The 19126-nt window shown below is 36.4% G+C and overlaps 1 protein-coding gene across 1 annotated transcript; it reads left to right on the plus strand.

The window, feature by feature from the left end:
• The first annotated feature begins 295 nt into the window (after window positions 1-295).
• Window positions 296-12080, plus strand: LOC138691935 (zinc finger protein 234-like). Its single transcript, XM_069814591.1, has 4 exons — window positions 296-603; window positions 5185-5322; window positions 7739-7821; window positions 10738-12080. Exons 1-4 carry the CDS (start codon window positions 457-459, stop codon window positions 11720-11722), a joined length of 1353 nt encoding a protein of 450 aa, XP_069670692.1. The 5' UTR covers window positions 296-456; the 3' UTR covers window positions 11723-12080.
• The last annotated feature ends 7046 nt before the right edge of the window (window positions 12081-19126 follow it).

Below are 19126 nucleotides of genomic sequence, written 5' to 3' on the forward strand. Positions count from 1 at the left end.
CATAATACACTGAACAGCTGATTTAAAGACGATTCAAGGGCTTTGAAACAGTTGGCACTGATGTTGTACACATATTATTATGAAACAGTTTCCTTGAAACAGCTTCGTTCATGAAACAGTTACAGTCGAAACTGTTTCTTAAAAAGAACAATTAATCCCATCTCTACCTTGTATGTCATGATGAGAATTATTGTAACAGATATTGGGGTGATGGGGGATAAAAAAAAATAAAGCCATCACGGCAACCTTGATAATGTCATATGTCCCAATATGTCTTCTTGAGATTAGATATAAACAGGCCGTGATATTTCTGTAATATATTGTTTGTAAATGTATACTGTGGGGATGTGAAGATAAGCTTTCTAGGCATTTATTGCATTTTACGATTATATCTAGAGTGCAATCGATTCTGCATGTGTTTCCTATTGAAATCAAGCAAAGAACATCTGCATCTGTATGAAATTGATTTCAAACGAAAAAAATAATTTTGTGATACGATTGCCAGTAATGATGGAAGGGATCAAGATGGAACCCGATGTCGATCCATTGGATATGCATTCACCTCATGACTCAGATATAAAAGAGGCGAAATCTTTACTATATGTGAGTAATTACAGAATACAGAAAGAATTTGTATTACAGGGTCAACAACCAATTGTATCTGAGATGAAATTAGTCATTTCTTACTAATTTTGGTGTGCTAAAAACGAAAATAGCCTTCATTTTGGTGGATTAGTTCTCATTTCGATTTTGCATAGCGTTTCTGCTCGAATTTCACTATTATTCTTAAGATATTATTTACATTTTATATAGGCCTGTTATATTTATGTTGATAAACACACAATATATAAATATACTACAGTGGATACATTTATAATCACTTATCACACAATTACAAAATTTACTATTATGTCCTATTTAGCAGCCAACGAGAGATATTTCTTAAAAATATAAGCCTTCCGAAGATAATGACTCAAAATGAACTAAATGATTTTGTTAGGGACTTTTTTTCTTGTTAGGAGGGAGGGAAGATGCCACGCACTACGACCTGAGGTCTATTGTGCACCCCCATATATATGGGATGAGTTGCGTGCCCACCGATCCTCTACGCGCACCGACCTAACCACTTGACCCCCTTAATGACTGGTCCCTACAGCCAACAGAGTCCATATACCAGTCCTACTTTGGCAACCCTCCAAGGCTCCCTTAATGGTCTGAGGTGGAAGTCTTGCCCCGAAAAGGTCTGTCCCGGGCTGCTGAAGCTATCCATCATCACATGAATGCAATCCACGGAGGCCGGTCGAGAGAGCCAGCAGCTTCGGAGGGTCAGAACTACCTAAGAAAAAGTCTGAGTTAGTAGGGTCACGACTTAAGCAATTTAATTAATTATTTTGAAAAAATATTTAAAATTACAGAATTTCGAGTTCGTCAGCATCCCCTGGAAACTTTTTTTTCTATGCAGGGCAATCTTGTATTCTGTAATGATGATGGACTAATGCAGTGATGTCAAAGAAAGAGCGCATAACGGACGTTCGATTCCTTCCCGTGCTTAAGTGCTGGAGTGGGATGCCGTAAACACAGATAAGAGCAAGACACAGGGGCGGACAAAGGGAATTATTTTCACACGCCTGGACTTGAACGGAGCAGTATATACCGCACGCACTGGAGATAAGCGAGCGTTGGGCGTCACTTTACTCATATGTTTATGAAAACTTGTGATAAAGCTAGCCCAGCTATGCGCTATTAGACGAAACATCGCATGTTTTGTCTCCTGGCCTTGCTTGTCTCTGCTAGCTCCCGTCTCACAGTCAGGTGGTTAGTTCACGCGCGTACTATTTATTTTCTTTATTTGATATTTTCAATACTTTCTTTTCAACGGTGCACCAGTAAAAAATATGTTTATTTGTACTTTCAATGCGGAATCTAACCATATAATTTAAAAATATTTTTTCGTGGGCAAAGGCGTCTTAATGAAGAAAAATCTAAATTCCTCCATTTCCATAAAAAGTAAGAAAAACTGTTTACATGTCAATATAAACTTTAATATCTCAGCATCAAAATAAACCATGATTTTGATCATTGGGTGAAAGGGTATCTGAGCCACAACAGTTTAAAGTTGCTAATTTTGTGAAAATACGATAAATTAAAATATTTTTAATTTGAACACTATTAAGTTCTGATGCCTCAAACTTTGCACAAAGCATTGTATCACAGTTGTCAACGGACAGAAAAAGTTTCATTGTATTTAAAAAATGCAAGGTCAATTTTCTGTATATTTCGGTCGATTTGAGATGGAATAGCTCATACATTAAATTTGAACACTATTTATTTAGGCCTACAGGACTGTCTTCAATCGAATACCTCTTTAATAACTGTACTTGATTTTTTTGTTATGTAGCCCTATACATTTGTCAATTCAGTTTACGTATTTGGAAATTAGAAGTTTATCACATTAGTATATACACCGAACTTTTGTACAGCACATGTTTATGAATGATTTGTTTTTAATTTGTTGTTTGTATTTCTTTATGTTGGTGTGCTTGTAATTGGGGATAACTCCCTGTAAGGACCCTCAATAAAGAAATAATAAATTAATTGATACGTAGTAAATAATCTAGATATTTGCACTTACGGTAGTCTGTAATGTATGTAATAATTTTAATCGTTCTTCCCCCTCGATATCTCTGTATGTTTGTTCATGCTATGTTGAATAATGTCGCTGTATGCTGCTTTTCTTACTAATCGTATGTTGTCCACATATTAAGCACTGTATTATCTCCTTCCTGTTCCTTGCATAGGAACTGCAGTGCTCATTCGAACTGGAACTTGTTATACGATCTCTTCGCTGGTGCATGATTAATGCCAACTGCACACTGTACACCCCTCACTGAAGCTCGTATTCGTAGCTGGCGTGCTCCAGTAGCGCAAGCGTTCTCGTAGCGCATATACGCTCTGATTGACATCACTGGATTAGGTTATGTTAGGATAGTGTGATGGCAAAATTTTTACTTTATGTTGTGTAAGATAGTCTGCAATTTGAGCTAATAGCACTTTCAACATCAAAATGTATTGGCGTTTGAATATATAACCTTCTTACTGTTAATTAATTTCAAATATTCTTTCAAATTCGTGTTATTACTTATATTGCAGGCCATTTTTACATGACAGACATATTTTGGAAGGTGAAACTTGATTCCTATTTCTTTCAATACAGTGAAAATAGCCTGCATTTAAGAAAGATTGTATGAAGGATTTAAATCAGTGCAGATCAGGGGAACTAATTGCATATTTTTTTAATGTCATTACAACCTTACCGAAAACTTAGGTTGGTCTGACTAGGTTTGAATAGTGAGGTGTGTGACATAGGAAACCAATATGCTCTGATTGACATCACTGGACTAATGGATGCCATTGGGATTCAACACATCGCAGACGAGTGGCACCTTTTTATAAGCTCGTCTAAAACCAATCTTAAAGCAGTATTACTGCATAATGGCAGTAAATTATCGAGTATTCCAGTTGGACATTCAGTATCCATGAAAGAAACATATGATAACCAGACATCGGATTCTAGGGCAAATGCCTATTTTGTTTCTTTAGGAGAAAAGTAAAAATAATTATTAATATTTGTGTTTCATGGAAATTGAAAGGTATTCAAAGAGTTTTATAGTGCCCTAAAATGCCCTAAAACGGTTATTAGAGCCTAATTTGTTAATATTCGCCTAAAAATGCCTAACTCACTGTAAAGTTTCGCATTTTACTCTTACTTTTTATAATTTATACATGCATTCACTGCGAATTTTAAGGCATTTAAAAAGTGGAAAGTTTGCTTCACACCGGCCATGAAACCATTGATAAAGGAAACAAAATGTTTTGAATCTCACGACACTCGCAATAGATTTCACCGAATTTAACATGTTTGGAGGCATAAATGCCGACAAAGAACCAACCTTAGTTTTGAAGCAGGCAACAATCACAACATGTGCTGCTACCGATTCAGAGATATACTATACTATAAAAATGACTGTTTTCGGTCTGAAACCGATTAGCTGTACTGCCCTTCAGAGCGTCATAAAATCACAATTTTTGGAGAAAGAGTGTTTTTGAAATTTTTATGAAAAGTCGTAAAACTGCGAATTAGTAGGGTAAACCGTTACAAAATATTTAAAAGAATGGCCCTCCTAGTGTTAACACTACCAGGAAATGCAACAATAAGTGGAACTTTGTATTTTTGCGCCTGCTTTCAAAATGTTTCTCAGTGACAAAAGGCAAAGGTTAACTGTGAAGAATTTAGAAAAAAATTCTGGTGGTGTACTGTGCAGATAATTATAATAAAGTCTGAGCATGGAACTGAATTTCAATAACTTAAAATGAGTAATCTTGATATCAATAATCATTATTTCATTAGTTTCAATATATTAAATTTGTGCAGCTCTGTTTATAAATATAATATAGTATTCTTTTTTAATGTTTAAACATACTTTTTTGTGCGTATTTTAGTGTGTAACTAAAAATTTCAGTGAAAGAAATAAGTATGATACCTTGATGTGCCTAAAATGCCTATTTTCATTAAAATAGAGCCTAATTTTACAAATTTTGAGCTTATTTTAGGCGCCTAAAACTGCAATTTTTAGTGCCTAAAAATCCGATGTCTAATGATAACATTTAGGTATTAATTTGCTGTTTGAAGTATAAATGCAAGTGATGGGTCTGTTCTGGTTTGGCAGTAGTTGCATTAATATTAGGTCTTCAGCAGGGTTACAGAAAATACTGTATGGCTGGGACGTTCGGTGCAGTCTATTAGTTTGAGTTACTGTGAAGACAGGTATTGAATTCTATAATGAATTTTTATAATATCTTGTTGTTGAATAGTCCGAATTTTCCACATAAAAACGATGTGCAAGTAAATAAATATTTGATAATTTTATGAAAATTGTATTACGCAGTCGTCTTAATGCACCACACTACAGTACAGATTCCAGCTCTCTGATACAGTGGAAAGTGTTTCTGTTCAGTATAATATTAATAATGTTTACAAGCACGTGCAGGAGAGATAACTTTGTAGGGTTACGAAAGAGCGATACATGTGTCGGCATTTGTTGTGACGGAAGTTATAGTTGCATGAGCTGCACGAAACGAATTCATCTTCCAACGAACATCATTAAATTATTGTTTGTTCCGCAGCAAGGGAATTTATTGATTCCACATGTTTCCGTGGCAACACTAGAGGGCACAGTTTGCAGCTATGCTCTCACATCTGAAGTGAAAATGGAGGAAGCTCCAGAACCAGTTACATTTCGTGTGGTGAATTATGAGTCAGAGGTGAGTCAAACCAATGCATTGTTCCGTCTTCACATCTGTTTATATCGAGTTTCTGTTTGGTTCTACTGCAAACAAAATTTCGATATAACTTCATTTTGAATTTAAAGAAATAGGCTTCTTTGATCTAGGATACTATCGACACTATAGTCGACCTGGTTGGCGAGTTGGTATAGCGCTGGCCTTCTGTGCCCAAGGTTGTGGGTTCGATCCCGGGCCAGGTCGATGGCTTTTAAGTGTGCTTAAATGCGACAGGCTCATATCAGTACATTTACTGGCAAGTAAAGGAACTCCTGCTGGACAAAATTCCGGCACATCCGGCGACGCTGATATAACCTCTGCAGTTGCGAGCATCGTTAAATAAAACATAGCATTTTATTTTTTTTTTATTTTCGACACTATACTGCAATCCAGGTGCGAAAAATATTGAGGTAAACAAAATTTGGTGCTAAATGTGTTACACCGATGTGACACATAACGTGATTTGTCATCTTACTTCAGCTCGGAAACTTCGAGACACTCATCTCGACTGGGAATCATATAAAGATTATGCTGTGGCTCATAGTCATAGTCTTGTTATAGTAAGCTTTTGATATTCTGCCACTTTTCTTTATTCAACACGGATCCCACAACTGATGGCAGCATGTGAAAGTACATAGGCTTTTGGATGAATGATATGAATGTAATATGATTTGTTTTATTGAGAGGTTGAGGTACTCAAGTGTTCATTTCCTATGAAGGATAATTCAAAGACCTCACAACCAGAATTATTAAAAAAAGTGAAATTCGTAGGTAGTTATTTTTCCAAATTCGTTAGCTGTTATAAACTTTCAATATCCTTCGATATTAATCACGTACATTTCTTTATAACAGTTAAATAATCAGTTATTTCAGCGTTTCTCAAACTATAGTCCGCGGACTACCTGTAGTCCCTGAGGTCTGCTCTTTTAGTCTTTCAAAAAGTACGGAAGAAAAAATAAAATTGAAACGGTTTGCATATAACACTATAGCTGAAAATCTCAGAGTTTGGAAATGACACATGACAATCAGCTTTTACTTTTTCTTCCACTACTGACATTTTATGAAAATTAATACTCAACCTGACTACCGAATTCCCATTCTACTCTCAGCAACAAAAGAGGGATTTAAAGCACTATCAACGTGGTGTTTCTCGTTATCATTTTCCTACATCAACTGTCGACATGTGACTAAGTACATTGGCATATCTTTCAGATATATATTATCAAAATTAAACGAACTAAATCTCTCTCTACAAGATAATTCTTTGACTGTTCTCAATGCGCATGAGAAAATGGTGTTCGAGAAGAAACTTGGTTTGTGGGTCAATTCCGTAAAACTGAGGATTTTTTCAATATTTCCATCCTATAGCCTTTTTCGGTTGAAAATGATTTCGTTATTGGAAAAGAATTATGCAATGATATATGTTCGCTTCTCGAAACTCTAAGGTCATAATTTGAAACTTATTTTCCAAGTAAATATGACGAATTTTCATAGGTTCGTGACCCTTTTCATTGCGATATTGAAAATAAACTTTCATTGAGTGAAAGAGAACAGTTAACTGAACTCCCGAATGACACTGGACTTAAAAATGAAATTCCAAACGGAAAGTGTGGTTAATATCTGGAACTTATCACAAGTGAAAAGAGAATACAGTGAATTGTACAATGATGGTTTACAGATTATAATTCAGTTTGCTTTTACGTATCTGTGTGAGAAAGGGTTTTCATCACTAACTCTAATAAAAACAAACTTAATTAGTTAATATTATTATAAAATTTTATGAATTAAACTAATTTTAATTAATTAATTCTGTTTTAAAATATAAGTATACTGGTATTAAAATATGCTACAAAATGATAAATTTGCTTTCCGAAGAAAGAAGAGGAAGGTGGTCCGTGGAACTGTTCTGACTTAAGAAAGTGGTCCCCACTTCAAAAAAGTTTGATAAACTCTGAGTTATTTGATTTCTCTTTAATTTTTGACTCTCTGACAAACAATGTTCAAATTATTGATTCCATTGCAATCAACTGGTTTGTAGCTATCTGAATTTATATCCCTGTACTTTTAATTTCTTCTACATGTGCTACCAATTCTGGAGGTGTTACCATTTCTCATTACTTCTTATTAATAAGACTACTTAAGTCAATTTTATGTAGTTTAAAGTTGTCAATGTTCCCAGCTATCTGGTTATCTTTATAATCGTGACAACGCAATGCTGATATCAAAACATAAGCCTGATGTACAGACTTTCTTTTTGAAAATAATAGAATTAAATTTCACTGTGAAATGTGCACAATGCTAACACACGCAGATTCATATTGACATGAATATGGCTGTGGGATTTTATGGTCCCTCAATCTGTCTCTATTAATTTTTTCTGTTATATTTATTATTTTAGGGAGAGTCATTTGGAGTTGTTACAGTAAAAGAGGAGAATATGCTGGAAGGAACAACAGAGGATTCTGAAGTTTTGCCTGATGGGTGAGTGTAGCATTACATCTGTCATTCGGCTTGGTTTGTCTGGTTAAGGTATAAGATGATGCTGGACATCATTTGTTATAATATGTTCCGTAACATTTACTTAGTTTCTTCCCGCTTGTTTATTTTCTCTTTGTTTATTTGTTAATTAATTGATTTACTTATTTATTTGTTTACTTAATTACTTCTTTATCCACTTATTTAATCATTCATTAGTTCATTCATTCTTTCACCTCTTGATACATAAATTAATTAATTTTTTTTTTCATTAATTTGTTTGTATATTTAGTTATTTATTTATTTAGTTATTTCGTCCACACCTGTGGAGTATCGGCTAGCGCGTCTGGCAGTCAAACAAGGTGGCCCAGGTTCGAATCCCGGTCGGGGCAAGTTACCTGGTTGAGGTTTTTTCCGTGGTTTTCCCTGAACCCAATACGAGCAAATGCTGGGTAACTTTCGGTGCTGGACCCCGGACTCATTTCACCGGCATTATCACCTTCATTTCATTCAGATGTTGATACAGCGTCGTAAAATACCCCAATAAAATAAAAATAAAAAAATAGTTACTTCATTTATTTTTTTTACATATTTCTTTTCTGGCCTGGTTGGCGAGTTGGTATAGCGCTGGCCTTCTATGCCCAAGGTTGTGAGTTCGAACCCGGGCCAGGTCGATGGCATTTAAGTGTGCTTAAATGCGACAGGCTCATATCAGTAGATTTACTGGCATGTAAAAGAACTCCTTCGGGACAAAATTCCGGCACATCCGGCGACGCTGATATAACCTCTGCAGCTGCGAGCGTCGTTAAATAAAACTTAACATTTTTACATTTTACTTATTTTCTATATATTAATTTTTTTATTTATTTACTTATTTTTGTTTATTTGTGTGTTTGTTTATTTATGTGTTTATTCATTTATTCATATGATAATATGATATAATATATATTTGATGTCAACTTTTACATCCATGTAATGTGCACCTCACAATTTGTATCCAGTGTCACAATTACATTCATTACAGCTATACCTTTTGTAGACGCTCTTATAAATTAATTCTGGACCCCATTTAGATCGTTCAAAATTGACACTTTTACGACTCTGTTCTTGATTTCAAGTTGACTTATATCGAACATACACAGTTTCTAATAATACATCAATAATAATAATAATAATAATAATAATAATAATAATAATAATAATAATAATAATAATAATCTTCAGTAAATTCTTCTAGCAACAGTGCATATGTCTGTACAGATCACTGTGCACATTACTGTGGAATCCTGGCCACCAAGTCACTCAACTGAGTGCGCTCCTTGTATAATGACGGTTGACTCAATTAAATGTCAACATACATGCCCAACTTGGAGTCAGGCCACAAAGGGAAAAACTCTGGAGGAGTGGAGTTCGATCTGGTGCTGTGGATTGGACTTCGGCGTAGCTCAGTGGTGAGAGCACTTGGTACGTAGAACCAAGAACCCGGGTTCGATCCCTGGCGCCGGAGCGAAGTTTTCTCCTCCAATATTAATTGTTACCATAACACAGGCATGTCAATTGATGCCCATAGGAGGAAGCGCGCGCTTTAGAGCCTAGGAGAACCTGAGCGCTTTACAGTAGAAACGAAAGAGACGGACGAAAGAGATAGTATATGCTGCTTGGTCGAGCTATATTCAGGGTTGGCCAGCACTGATTCAATAGATAAAGGGAAGAGAACTTATTAAAACTGTATCCATGGTAATTTTTAGATTTGCCTGAGGAGTGTAAGTGCATTATAAGAATGTAAGTTTTAATTTTAATGCTCATTTTTCACAAGTTTGATTTTTTTATTCAAAAGAAATATTTTCTCAACTTCTCGTATAGAAAATTGAAATTTTCAGGTATAGGCCTATTTATTTAGTAGCCTTACAAAATGTTTTCGTAAATCTAGTATACCGTACATACGTATTACTGAAGTTAAATGTATTGGAAATTTTGAAAATATTCGCATGGAAATTGTTTGTAAGGAAATGAATTAACAAAGCAACTGCTGTTACATTATAAGCAAAAGATACGTGCCCATGTGTTGTAAAAATGTCAGCTCTATAGCTTCAGCAGATTTCGAGAAAATAATTTAATATTCTGACGATAGGAAGTTGCTCACAAATATCACCTTAAAAGCATAATGCGATAAGAGTTTTGTTATGTAATATTAGTTACACTTAAAACAGATACAGTACCTAGGTAACTTTGCTTTGTACTGTAATATTGTTCTGACTAGTTTAATGATTACTTTTGTAAGGCTAAAGATACCATCAATATAAATTCCAACTTATCATGTCATACTCAGTCTCTTTCTTTGGAATATCACTTTCTTTATGAATGATGTGTTTCATCCACTTAATACGGTATAATATTATACTACTATGGAATTTAAGTGAATATTCCTTCTTAACTCCCTATTATGTTATTAAGATTTAAAACACAAGTGCAGTATTAAGAAATCAGTGTTAGTACTTTTGTTTTACAGACAATATAGATAATATTAAACAGAAAGAAGCCATATAAAATAATGACATAAAATTTCACGTTCCGTTTGAAGTTTGTGCACCACTGTTTTTTTTAATCCAACAGGTTGCTTATTCATATACACAACCCTTCCTCTTTCCATACTTGGCGCTTGCTGCCCGCGCACGACGTCAAGGCCAGAAAAATGCGCTTGCTTTGACATCACTGCCATAAGAGATCAATTCTGTAAGGCCAAAAAAATAATAATCTTTACCAAATATTGCAGTTTTACTCTCTCGAGGTTGATAATTTAAATAAAATTTGCTTCTCTTTGTTTTTACCGCTCATCTCTAAATTTTTGACCAAAACTTTTGAAACACTGTATTTGATGTTTTGACACTCGTAACTTTTACCATAGGGATCTTTCGATTGCAGCATTTGTAATACGGACGACAGTGGAGCTCTGAACGTGAAGGACGCAGGCCCTGGAAATTGTCTGACGTACGACTCCTCGCTTAGAAGAGAGAACAACCTACAACCACGGAATTGCCGTGACACAGAAAAAGGTCCGTTTACGTGTAAAACGTGCGGCAAGATCTTGCAGACTCTCCTTAGTCTGAGGATGCATCTGCGCGAACATATGGGGCTAAGTACTTCCAAGTGTGAGATCTGTGGGAAATGTTACTCCAAGTCAAGATACTTGATGGAGCATCTACGCATGCACAACGGCGAAAAGTCATTCAAATGCGATATATGTACGAAATCTTTCCTAAGACCGAGGTATCTGAGCGACCACATGCGCACCCACACGTCTGAGAAACCCTTCAGATGCGATGTGTGCGGGAAATGCTTCGCTCAGTCTGGAAGTTTAATAACCCATGAACGTGTACACTCTGACGAAAAACCTTTTAGATGTAATTTGTGTGGAAAACGTTTTTCAAGAACTTCTTCTCTCAGAGAACATGTACGCATCCACACAGGCGAGAAGCCATTCAAATGTCCTTTCTGTGAGAAGTGTTTCACGCAATCGGGATCTCTCAAAACGCATTTGAATACACACTCGGATCAGAAACTGTTCAAGTGCGATGTGTGTGGGAAACGTTTGGCGAAATCAACTACGCTGAAAATACATGCACGCAAGCACACTGGCGAGAAACCATTCAAATGCGATGTTTGTGGACAGTGTTTCTCTAATTTAGAAAAACTAAAAATTCATAAACGGAAACACACGGGCGAAGAACCGTTCAAATGCAACTTGTGTGGGAAGTGCTTCTCGACATTCTACAATTTGAATATGCACGAACGCAAGCAAATTTGTGAGAAAGCTTTGAAATGTGATATTTGCGGCAAGCGTTTCTTACGAACATATTATCTAAATAAGCATAGACAGCTGCACAGCGGTCATGAGCCCTTGAAATGATGTACTGCAAGAAAATGCTTGTGAGAATTGGACAGTCTTAGGACTTGCGTCAGTAGAGGGTGTATCTAACTTTAATACTCAAACTTCTGGGCTATTCCATCTCAACTCGACCGGAATATAGAGGAAATTGACCTTGCAATTTTTAAATACAATGAAACTTTTTCTGTCCGTTGACAACTGTGATACAATGCTTTGTGCAAAGTTTGAGGCATCAGAACTTCATAATGTTTAAATTAAAAATATTTAAATTTATCGTATTTTCATAAAATTAGCAACTTTAAACTGTTGTGGCTCCGAAACCCTTTCACCGAATGATCAAAATCAAGGTTTATTTTGTTGCTGAAAAGTTAAAGTTTATTTTGACATGTAAACAGTTTTTCTTACTTTTTATGGAGATGAAGTTTAGATTTTTCTTCATTAAGACGCCTTTGCCCATAAAAAAAAAATATTTTTAAAATATATGGTTAGATTCCGCATTGAAAGCATAAATAAACATATTTTTTACTGGTGCAACGTTGATAAAGTATTGAAAATATCAAATACAGAAAATAAATAGTACGCGCATGAACTAACCAGCTGACTGTGAGGCGGGAGCTAGCTGAGGCAAGCAAGGCCAGGAGACATGAACACGTGGTAGTAGCGCATAGCTGGGCTAGCATTATCACAGGTTTTCATGAACACAGGAGTAAAATGGCGCCCAACGCTCGCTTATCTTCATCTTTCGGTCAGTGCGTGCGGTACTGCGCCGTCCAAGTCGAGACGTGTGAAAGTAAGTTATTTAATACCCTCGAAACTAATTGCCATGACTCTAAGCAAACAATGCCGAATCCTTCTTAACCCTAGGATGCATGGCCTCTTCGACTTACATCAATGCATAATGGGGGCCTAAAGGCCCTCCATTATAAATTCAATGGATATTCTTATCTTTTAAGTTAAATTTCAATGTTGTGGTATTTTTATTCAGTTAGTTATTCAATATAGTGCTATAATAGAATAATTATACACTATGTATATGTTTTGAGTAGCTAAAAATGATAAAAATTTCTCTATATGCACAAGTTCTGAAATTATAGTTCCATTATATAAAGTGGTCCTGCGCTGTGTCGTCGTGGCTTAAGGCATCCTGCTTAGGATTCGCGTTACGAAATGCGCGCTGGTTCGATTCCTCATGAGGGAAGAAATTTTCTCTTGAAATTTCGGCCAGTGTATGAGACCGATGCCCACCCAGAATTGTGATGCACTTAGGTAGCGAAATCCAGTTATGAAAGCCAGCTGTAACGGCTGAGGGAATCATCGTGCTAACCCCACGATACCGCCATTCTGGTTGGATGATCTTCCACCTCTTCTTCGGTATATGGACGTGAGTTCAGCAGCCTGCTGGTCGGTCATGGTCCTTCAAGGACTGTCGTGTCTCGGATTATTATTATATAAAGTGAAGTCCAATGCCCTTTTACTGAAAACAGTCTTCCCAAACAAGAACACTTTGGTCATTGCACACATACTTAGAACATTTTGAACAACACTGAGTAATTTTTCTTTCTAAGTCACGTAGGCACAAAAAGCATCTTCTTTTCGACATTATTCTTGGATGAAATCCATATCCACCTTCTGGGGCCGTCTGACTCCACACCGGGCAAATGCTTGAAGGACATTCATGTTCAAGTTTGGATTGTTGACTCTGTACTTCAAATGTGGTCTTATAAGTTCAAGGTTGTAACATCCCGCCAAGTTTGTTTCTTATGGCTGCTAAACGTCGTCCTTCCAGATTTGTACAGTATACAAGAGGCTACAATATTAGTTGTGATGAAGTAACTCCATCCATGCTTCGGTATTGACGAATATTCCTCTTACGACACCTGGAGAAAATTTTTGTAATATTATGAGTAGCACCCGGTTAGAAGGTGGTAGTGTTTTACTCAACTGAGTTCCAACACTTCCGATCAGAATGTTCGCAGGCAGGGTGTATTTTCTGTATGATTGATGTCAGATGCTTCATCACTACTTATGTACTATGTATTCTGAACTATCTGATATAGATCTGTATTCAGGTGCATTCTCTGAAGCTTTGCTAGAATCATTCAACCATTCAGAAATTGCGGTTGAAGAATTAGAATTATCTGTGTTTATTGCAGTACTTGAAGTAGGCCTTTCTTTAGAAACACTAGTTGATGCCATACTCTATACAAAAGATATTCATACATAGGAGTGAGGGAAAACCTCCGAAAAACCTCACACAGACAACTCGTCTCGAGGGGGGAATCGAACCCCGGCCCGATGGGTTCGGGAGCGAACACATTACCACGAGACTACAGCGGTGGATATTATTTCTATTAGTAAGACACAAAAAACACAATTAGAATAATAAAAATACTTGCATTTCACAGCACTGAGAACAGCAGCTTACTGTGTCAATCTTAAATCCAAAAATGGTTATAAAATTAAAATGTTGCAACAATGCCACTAGGATACAAATTTCAGAAGTGTCAACATTCACATATTAGCAGTAAAACATAAAATTGTATGGCTCTATAATGAATAAAGCAGGACAGGCCTGAGAGGCCTCCGCTGTGCATTATACGTGTAGCATTAACAAATATTAATTTTAAACAGTTTGTCTTAATGCATCTCCTTAAATGATCATACAACATGTTCTTAGATATATTTTAGAAGATTACATGAAGTTTGGTGCAATTTCATAATATTTTAACACGTTTTAGAGAGTAATAAAATTGATGAAAGGCCTCAAAGACCCCCGCCATGCATCCTAGGGTTAATAACGCAAGGTTTTTTCTCAATATTTTTTTACATTTTTACAAATTGGCAAAAAGCCTAAAAGTAAGTACAATCATATTGTCTCTCTTTGTGTATACAATAAAAGCAAGGATTACTTCTTAACATAACCTACCAAATGTCAGCTTCAAAATGAGCTCCCGTTCAATGTTCTGCAGTAAATGGTTCCAGAGTTCTGATTGCTGAAAGAGGCTTGTTTTTATAAAATACGCTAAATTTGTCGCTCAACAATACGAAAACCGTTTGACTTTCGATAGTATATTTTGGAAAATGCACTCTTGTCAGAACCTGTATGAATAGGGAAAAAATTAGGCTATAAAAAATGCGAGGTTTTATACTGATCGATTTCATATGGAATAGCCCTTGTAGGTTTGATACAAGAGACCAAAACATACGTTTTTTTTGTTAGATGATCATGGGTCGGAAACTAATTCCTGAATGACGAAACCAGAAACTGTACTGTACTGTAAGGAATAAAAAATACAGTTCTGATGTTATATATAACACTTATTCCTCGTACACAACGCTCTTGAAGTGGGGTGAGGTCGGGAGAACGAGCAGGCCATCCAATGGGTCCACTGCGGCTAATTCACTTGACTTGTCATCTGAGGAATGGAAGGAAGAGCTCATCGCTCGGGTGCTTGCAGCTGACGCTCTAGAGCACATGCCTGGTGCTTTGAACGTGTATGTCACGCAGTACCACGTCGTTGCAGAGTTTGTATTGACGCAGAAATTCGCATTTTCAACAGTTTTTGTAAATGAGTGAAAATTGAAATGGTTTTGTGGAATGAGTGTCATAAAGTAACATTACAACTGTATTCTATATTCCTTACAGCACAGTACAATTTATGGTTTTGGTAATCAATAATTAGTGTCCGACTAATGGTCATTTAACAAAAAACGTTTGTTTTGATCTCTTGTATCATTCCTAGAAGTTTGAGTATTGAATTTAAATACAACTTGTATATTGCCGAGAAAACAACAACGCTTTAAAATGCAGCATTTGTGAAAATAATTTTACAAGATTGGATTTTAAAATTCACTAGAGCTAACATACTGTTGGATGTTCTTGCAGGTGTGATATTTTGATAGCTGAGAACCAGACTGTTCTAAGTCCAACTTTTTATAAGAAAAAAATCTGTGTTTCATTGTGTTCCAGTTCTTGTCTGCATATTATATGAATCGAACAAAATTGTAAATATTCCTCCCCATAAGATTGCTATGAAGTTATTCCAAATTCTTTCATGAAGCTTTGAAGGTCAGGATCTTAAAATAGCTCTCCTGAAGAAAAAATAGTAAAATGGACATGGAACGATCTGATTCTGAGCCTTCAATTTGTGAAATAATTATCTAAAACCCTGGAATATTCAAACTCCACTCTTCCTTGCACAGCGTAAATGAGACCATTCAGATGCGGTAAATATGCTTTTCAGTATTTGAATCTCATAAACCATGCGCGCCACACACAGGCTGAGATACGATATTTAAATTGTCAAACAATGTTCTACTTTCTCAGAATATGTTTACACCCATGCACAGGATGATAGCATTTTAACTGATAATTGTTTGCCCTTATTTACACGGCTCAAATATTGTATCTGTTATGGAAATGGGCGAAGTTTATTTTTAATGTAAATTATGTCAATTTTGAAGATATGCGCAGTCATACAGTCATGTCGAGTTATAAATCTGAAGGCAGCCACTGGTGTTATTTTTGGAGAATTATGGCATTGTTTTTCTTTTTAATTTCGCACCGAGATATATTGTCACTATCATTGTTATTAATTCATTGTTTGAGATGAAATTTTTACTAACTACATTCTTCATGTCATTCCTCTTACACTTTGTGCAATCCAGAGACATTAACAGAGCATATAATGACGTCTGGCAATGGCAAAGGAAGCATTTTTAATGTGCGGGCCTTTGGAGATAAAACTAACGAAAAGACTTGTGCAGTGCTTTGTGTGGAGTGTGACATTGTATGGAACAAAAACATGGACATTATGATGAAGCGAAGAGAAGCGACTAGAAGCATTTGAAATGTGGATATGGAGAAGGATGGAGCGTGTGAAATGGACAGACAGAATAAAAAGCGAAGCTGTGTTGGAAAGAGTGGGTAAAAAAAGAATGATCCTGAAACTGGTCAGGCAGAGGAAAAGGAATTGGTTGGGTTGCTGGCTGAGAAGAAACTGCCTTCTGAAGGATGCACTGGAAGGAATGGTGAACGGGAAATGAGTAAGAAGATATCAGATGATAAGCGACATTAAGATATATGGATCTTATGTGCAGACTAAGAGGAAGGCACGAAATAGATTTGCTTTACGTTCCTGCGGTGAAGAGAGATATCAGCACTGAATGTGCAAAATGAGAGTGTTCTTATCCTGCAAGTCTCAAAATGATACTAAGGTTATCCTCAAGTTATGCAATATTGTTAGAAACGTGTCTCTCCTAAAAAATAGTGTATTCAGTTTGTAAGCAACTATATTTGTTGTAATAAATTTTTAATACTTGGTGTGTCAAAAATAATTGTTACAGTACCAGCAATCTATAGGTTTTAAATATAAAAATAATTCCATAGTTTTGTAATTATTTAACAGTTATTAGCAATTTTTAAGCATTTGCATTTCCATTATAGTTATTAAGTTAAAAAATTCTGTAATTTGGTAATTTTATAAAGTTAATTTGTCATTTGAACCTCAAATTAACTTTTCATAATCCAAAAATCTTTTCATAATATATACGTAAAGAATATAATACAAAATAAAAGCCATTGTACACACTAGACGCAAAAGAATAAATGGAGTGACTAGTAACCCCAGATATACAAAAGCTGTCAGAAAAAAAAGTATGCAGTCCAGGGTTAATCTTGCTCAGGATAGGGACCGATGGCGGGCTTATGTGAGAGGGGCAATGAACCTTAAAAGCCATAGGTAAGTACAGTAGCGTGCACATTAATCCGAACACGACATATTTTTACATTTTCTGTCATTGTTGGCCTCACAGCTGCTCATACCGCTTTAATTGAAATCTGTAGTACGTGTAATTCCATTGTTGAAAGTCTGTCATTATTTTTTTTTATAATATGTGACATTTTGCCTGTCGTTTTGTACTTATAAGCATTTCAGTTGTGTTGAAGACTTAATACTGCAATCCTGTGTACATTCTGTCGTCTTCACAAATGGATACAACTCCACGAAAACGGTCTAAAATTATAACATTAGCAGAGCATTCTTCTATGACACAGAGGCAAATTGCTGCAGAATGTCACATTGGTTTGGCTACTGTTACTTCGATCATAAAACGATACAGGGAGACTGGATCCATCACACCCCAGAAAAAAGGAAACTGTGGCCGGAAAAGGAAGACTTCACCTGCAGATGATCGTTTAATTGTCAGGAAAAGTAAATTAAATCCTAGACTAACTGCTGTCGACTTAAGCCGCGAGTTAATGGCTACCACTGGGGCGAATATTCACGTCACAACAGTGCGGCGTAGGCTTTTGGAAGCTGGACGAAGGGCTCGTAAGCCTATTAAGAAGCAACTGCTAATCCCTGTTATGTGCAAAAAACGCTTAATGTGGGCAAAATTACATCAACACTGGACAGTGAATGACTGGAAGAATGTACTTTTTTCCGATGAGTCTCATTTCGAGGTCCACGGCCACCGTGTTTCTTACGTACGGAAAGGATCCGAAAAAGTAACAGCAGCTCATCTCCAACAAGCACCCAAATACCCCCCTAAAGTAATGTTTTGGGGTTGTTTTACACATGAAGGGCCTGGAGCATTAATACCTATCAAGGGAATGATGAATTCTGACAAATATATTCACTTATTGGAAACCAGAATCGTACCCCAGCTGCAAAAATCATTTCCGGATGGCAGAGGTGTGTTCCAACAAGACCTGGCACCATGCCATACGTCTCGAAAAGCTACAGAATTCTTCAACAAGAATATTCAGGTACTCCCCTGGCCAGGCAACTCTTCCGACATCAACCCCATTGAGAACTTGTGGTCAATTTGCAAAAGAAGAATGCAAAAAAATGGATTGTTCTACAAAGGAAAAGATGATTTGTGCCCTCATTGGTGTATGGTTTCGCGATGAAGAAATGAAGAATATTTGTGGGAAATTAGTGGAATCCATGCCATATCATCTCAGAGCTGTTATTAGGAACAAGGGAGGCCACATAGATTACTGAGGTATGTCTTAGATCCTTTTTTTTTATCCCGTTTGAGTGTTTTTGCATAAGTAATTACGTTGTTCGGATTAATTCGCACGCTACTGTATAAAGGAATATTTCTTTTTTTTCTCAATCTCAAAGATTGAACGTAAGTAGTATTAGATATGTTGGAGAAAGGATGCCCCTCATTGGAAAATCTAAAATCTGGCAACCTTGTTCTAACGTTATAAAAGGTAAAAGGTAAAGGTATCCCCGTAACATGCCATGAAGGCACTTGGGGGGCATGGAGAGCCCCATGCTTTCCATGACCTTGGCACTAGAATGAGGTGGTGTGGTCGACTCCACGCTCTGACCGCCTTATACCCCCGGGAAAGACCCGGTACTCAATTTTATAGGAGGCTGAGTGAACCTCGGGGCCGTTCTGAAAGTTTGGCAA

The sequence above is a fragment of the Periplaneta americana genome, chromosome 16 (genome assembly GCF_040183065.1).
Source record: "Periplaneta americana isolate PAMFEO1 chromosome 16, P.americana_PAMFEO1_priV1, whole genome shotgun sequence".
NCBI lineage: Eukaryota > Metazoa > Arthropoda > Insecta > Blattodea > Blattidae > Periplaneta > Periplaneta americana.

What these genes read in the sequence shown, in the direction of transcription:
- LOC138691935 (XM_069814591.1), top strand. Translation starts at nt 457, where the DNA reads ATGAAATTGATTTCAAACGAAAAAAATAATTTTGTGATACGATTGCCA. An exon ending in AGGCGAAATCTTTACTATAT is followed by an intron (nt 604 to 5,184) that starts GTGAGTAATTAC and finishes TTTGTTCCGCAG; the next exon opens with CAAGGGAATTTATTGATTCC. An exon ending in TGGTGAATTATGAGTCAGAG is followed by an intron (nt 5,323 to 7,738) that starts GTGAGTCAAACC and finishes TTATTATTTTAG; the next exon opens with GGAGAGTCATTTGGAGTTGT.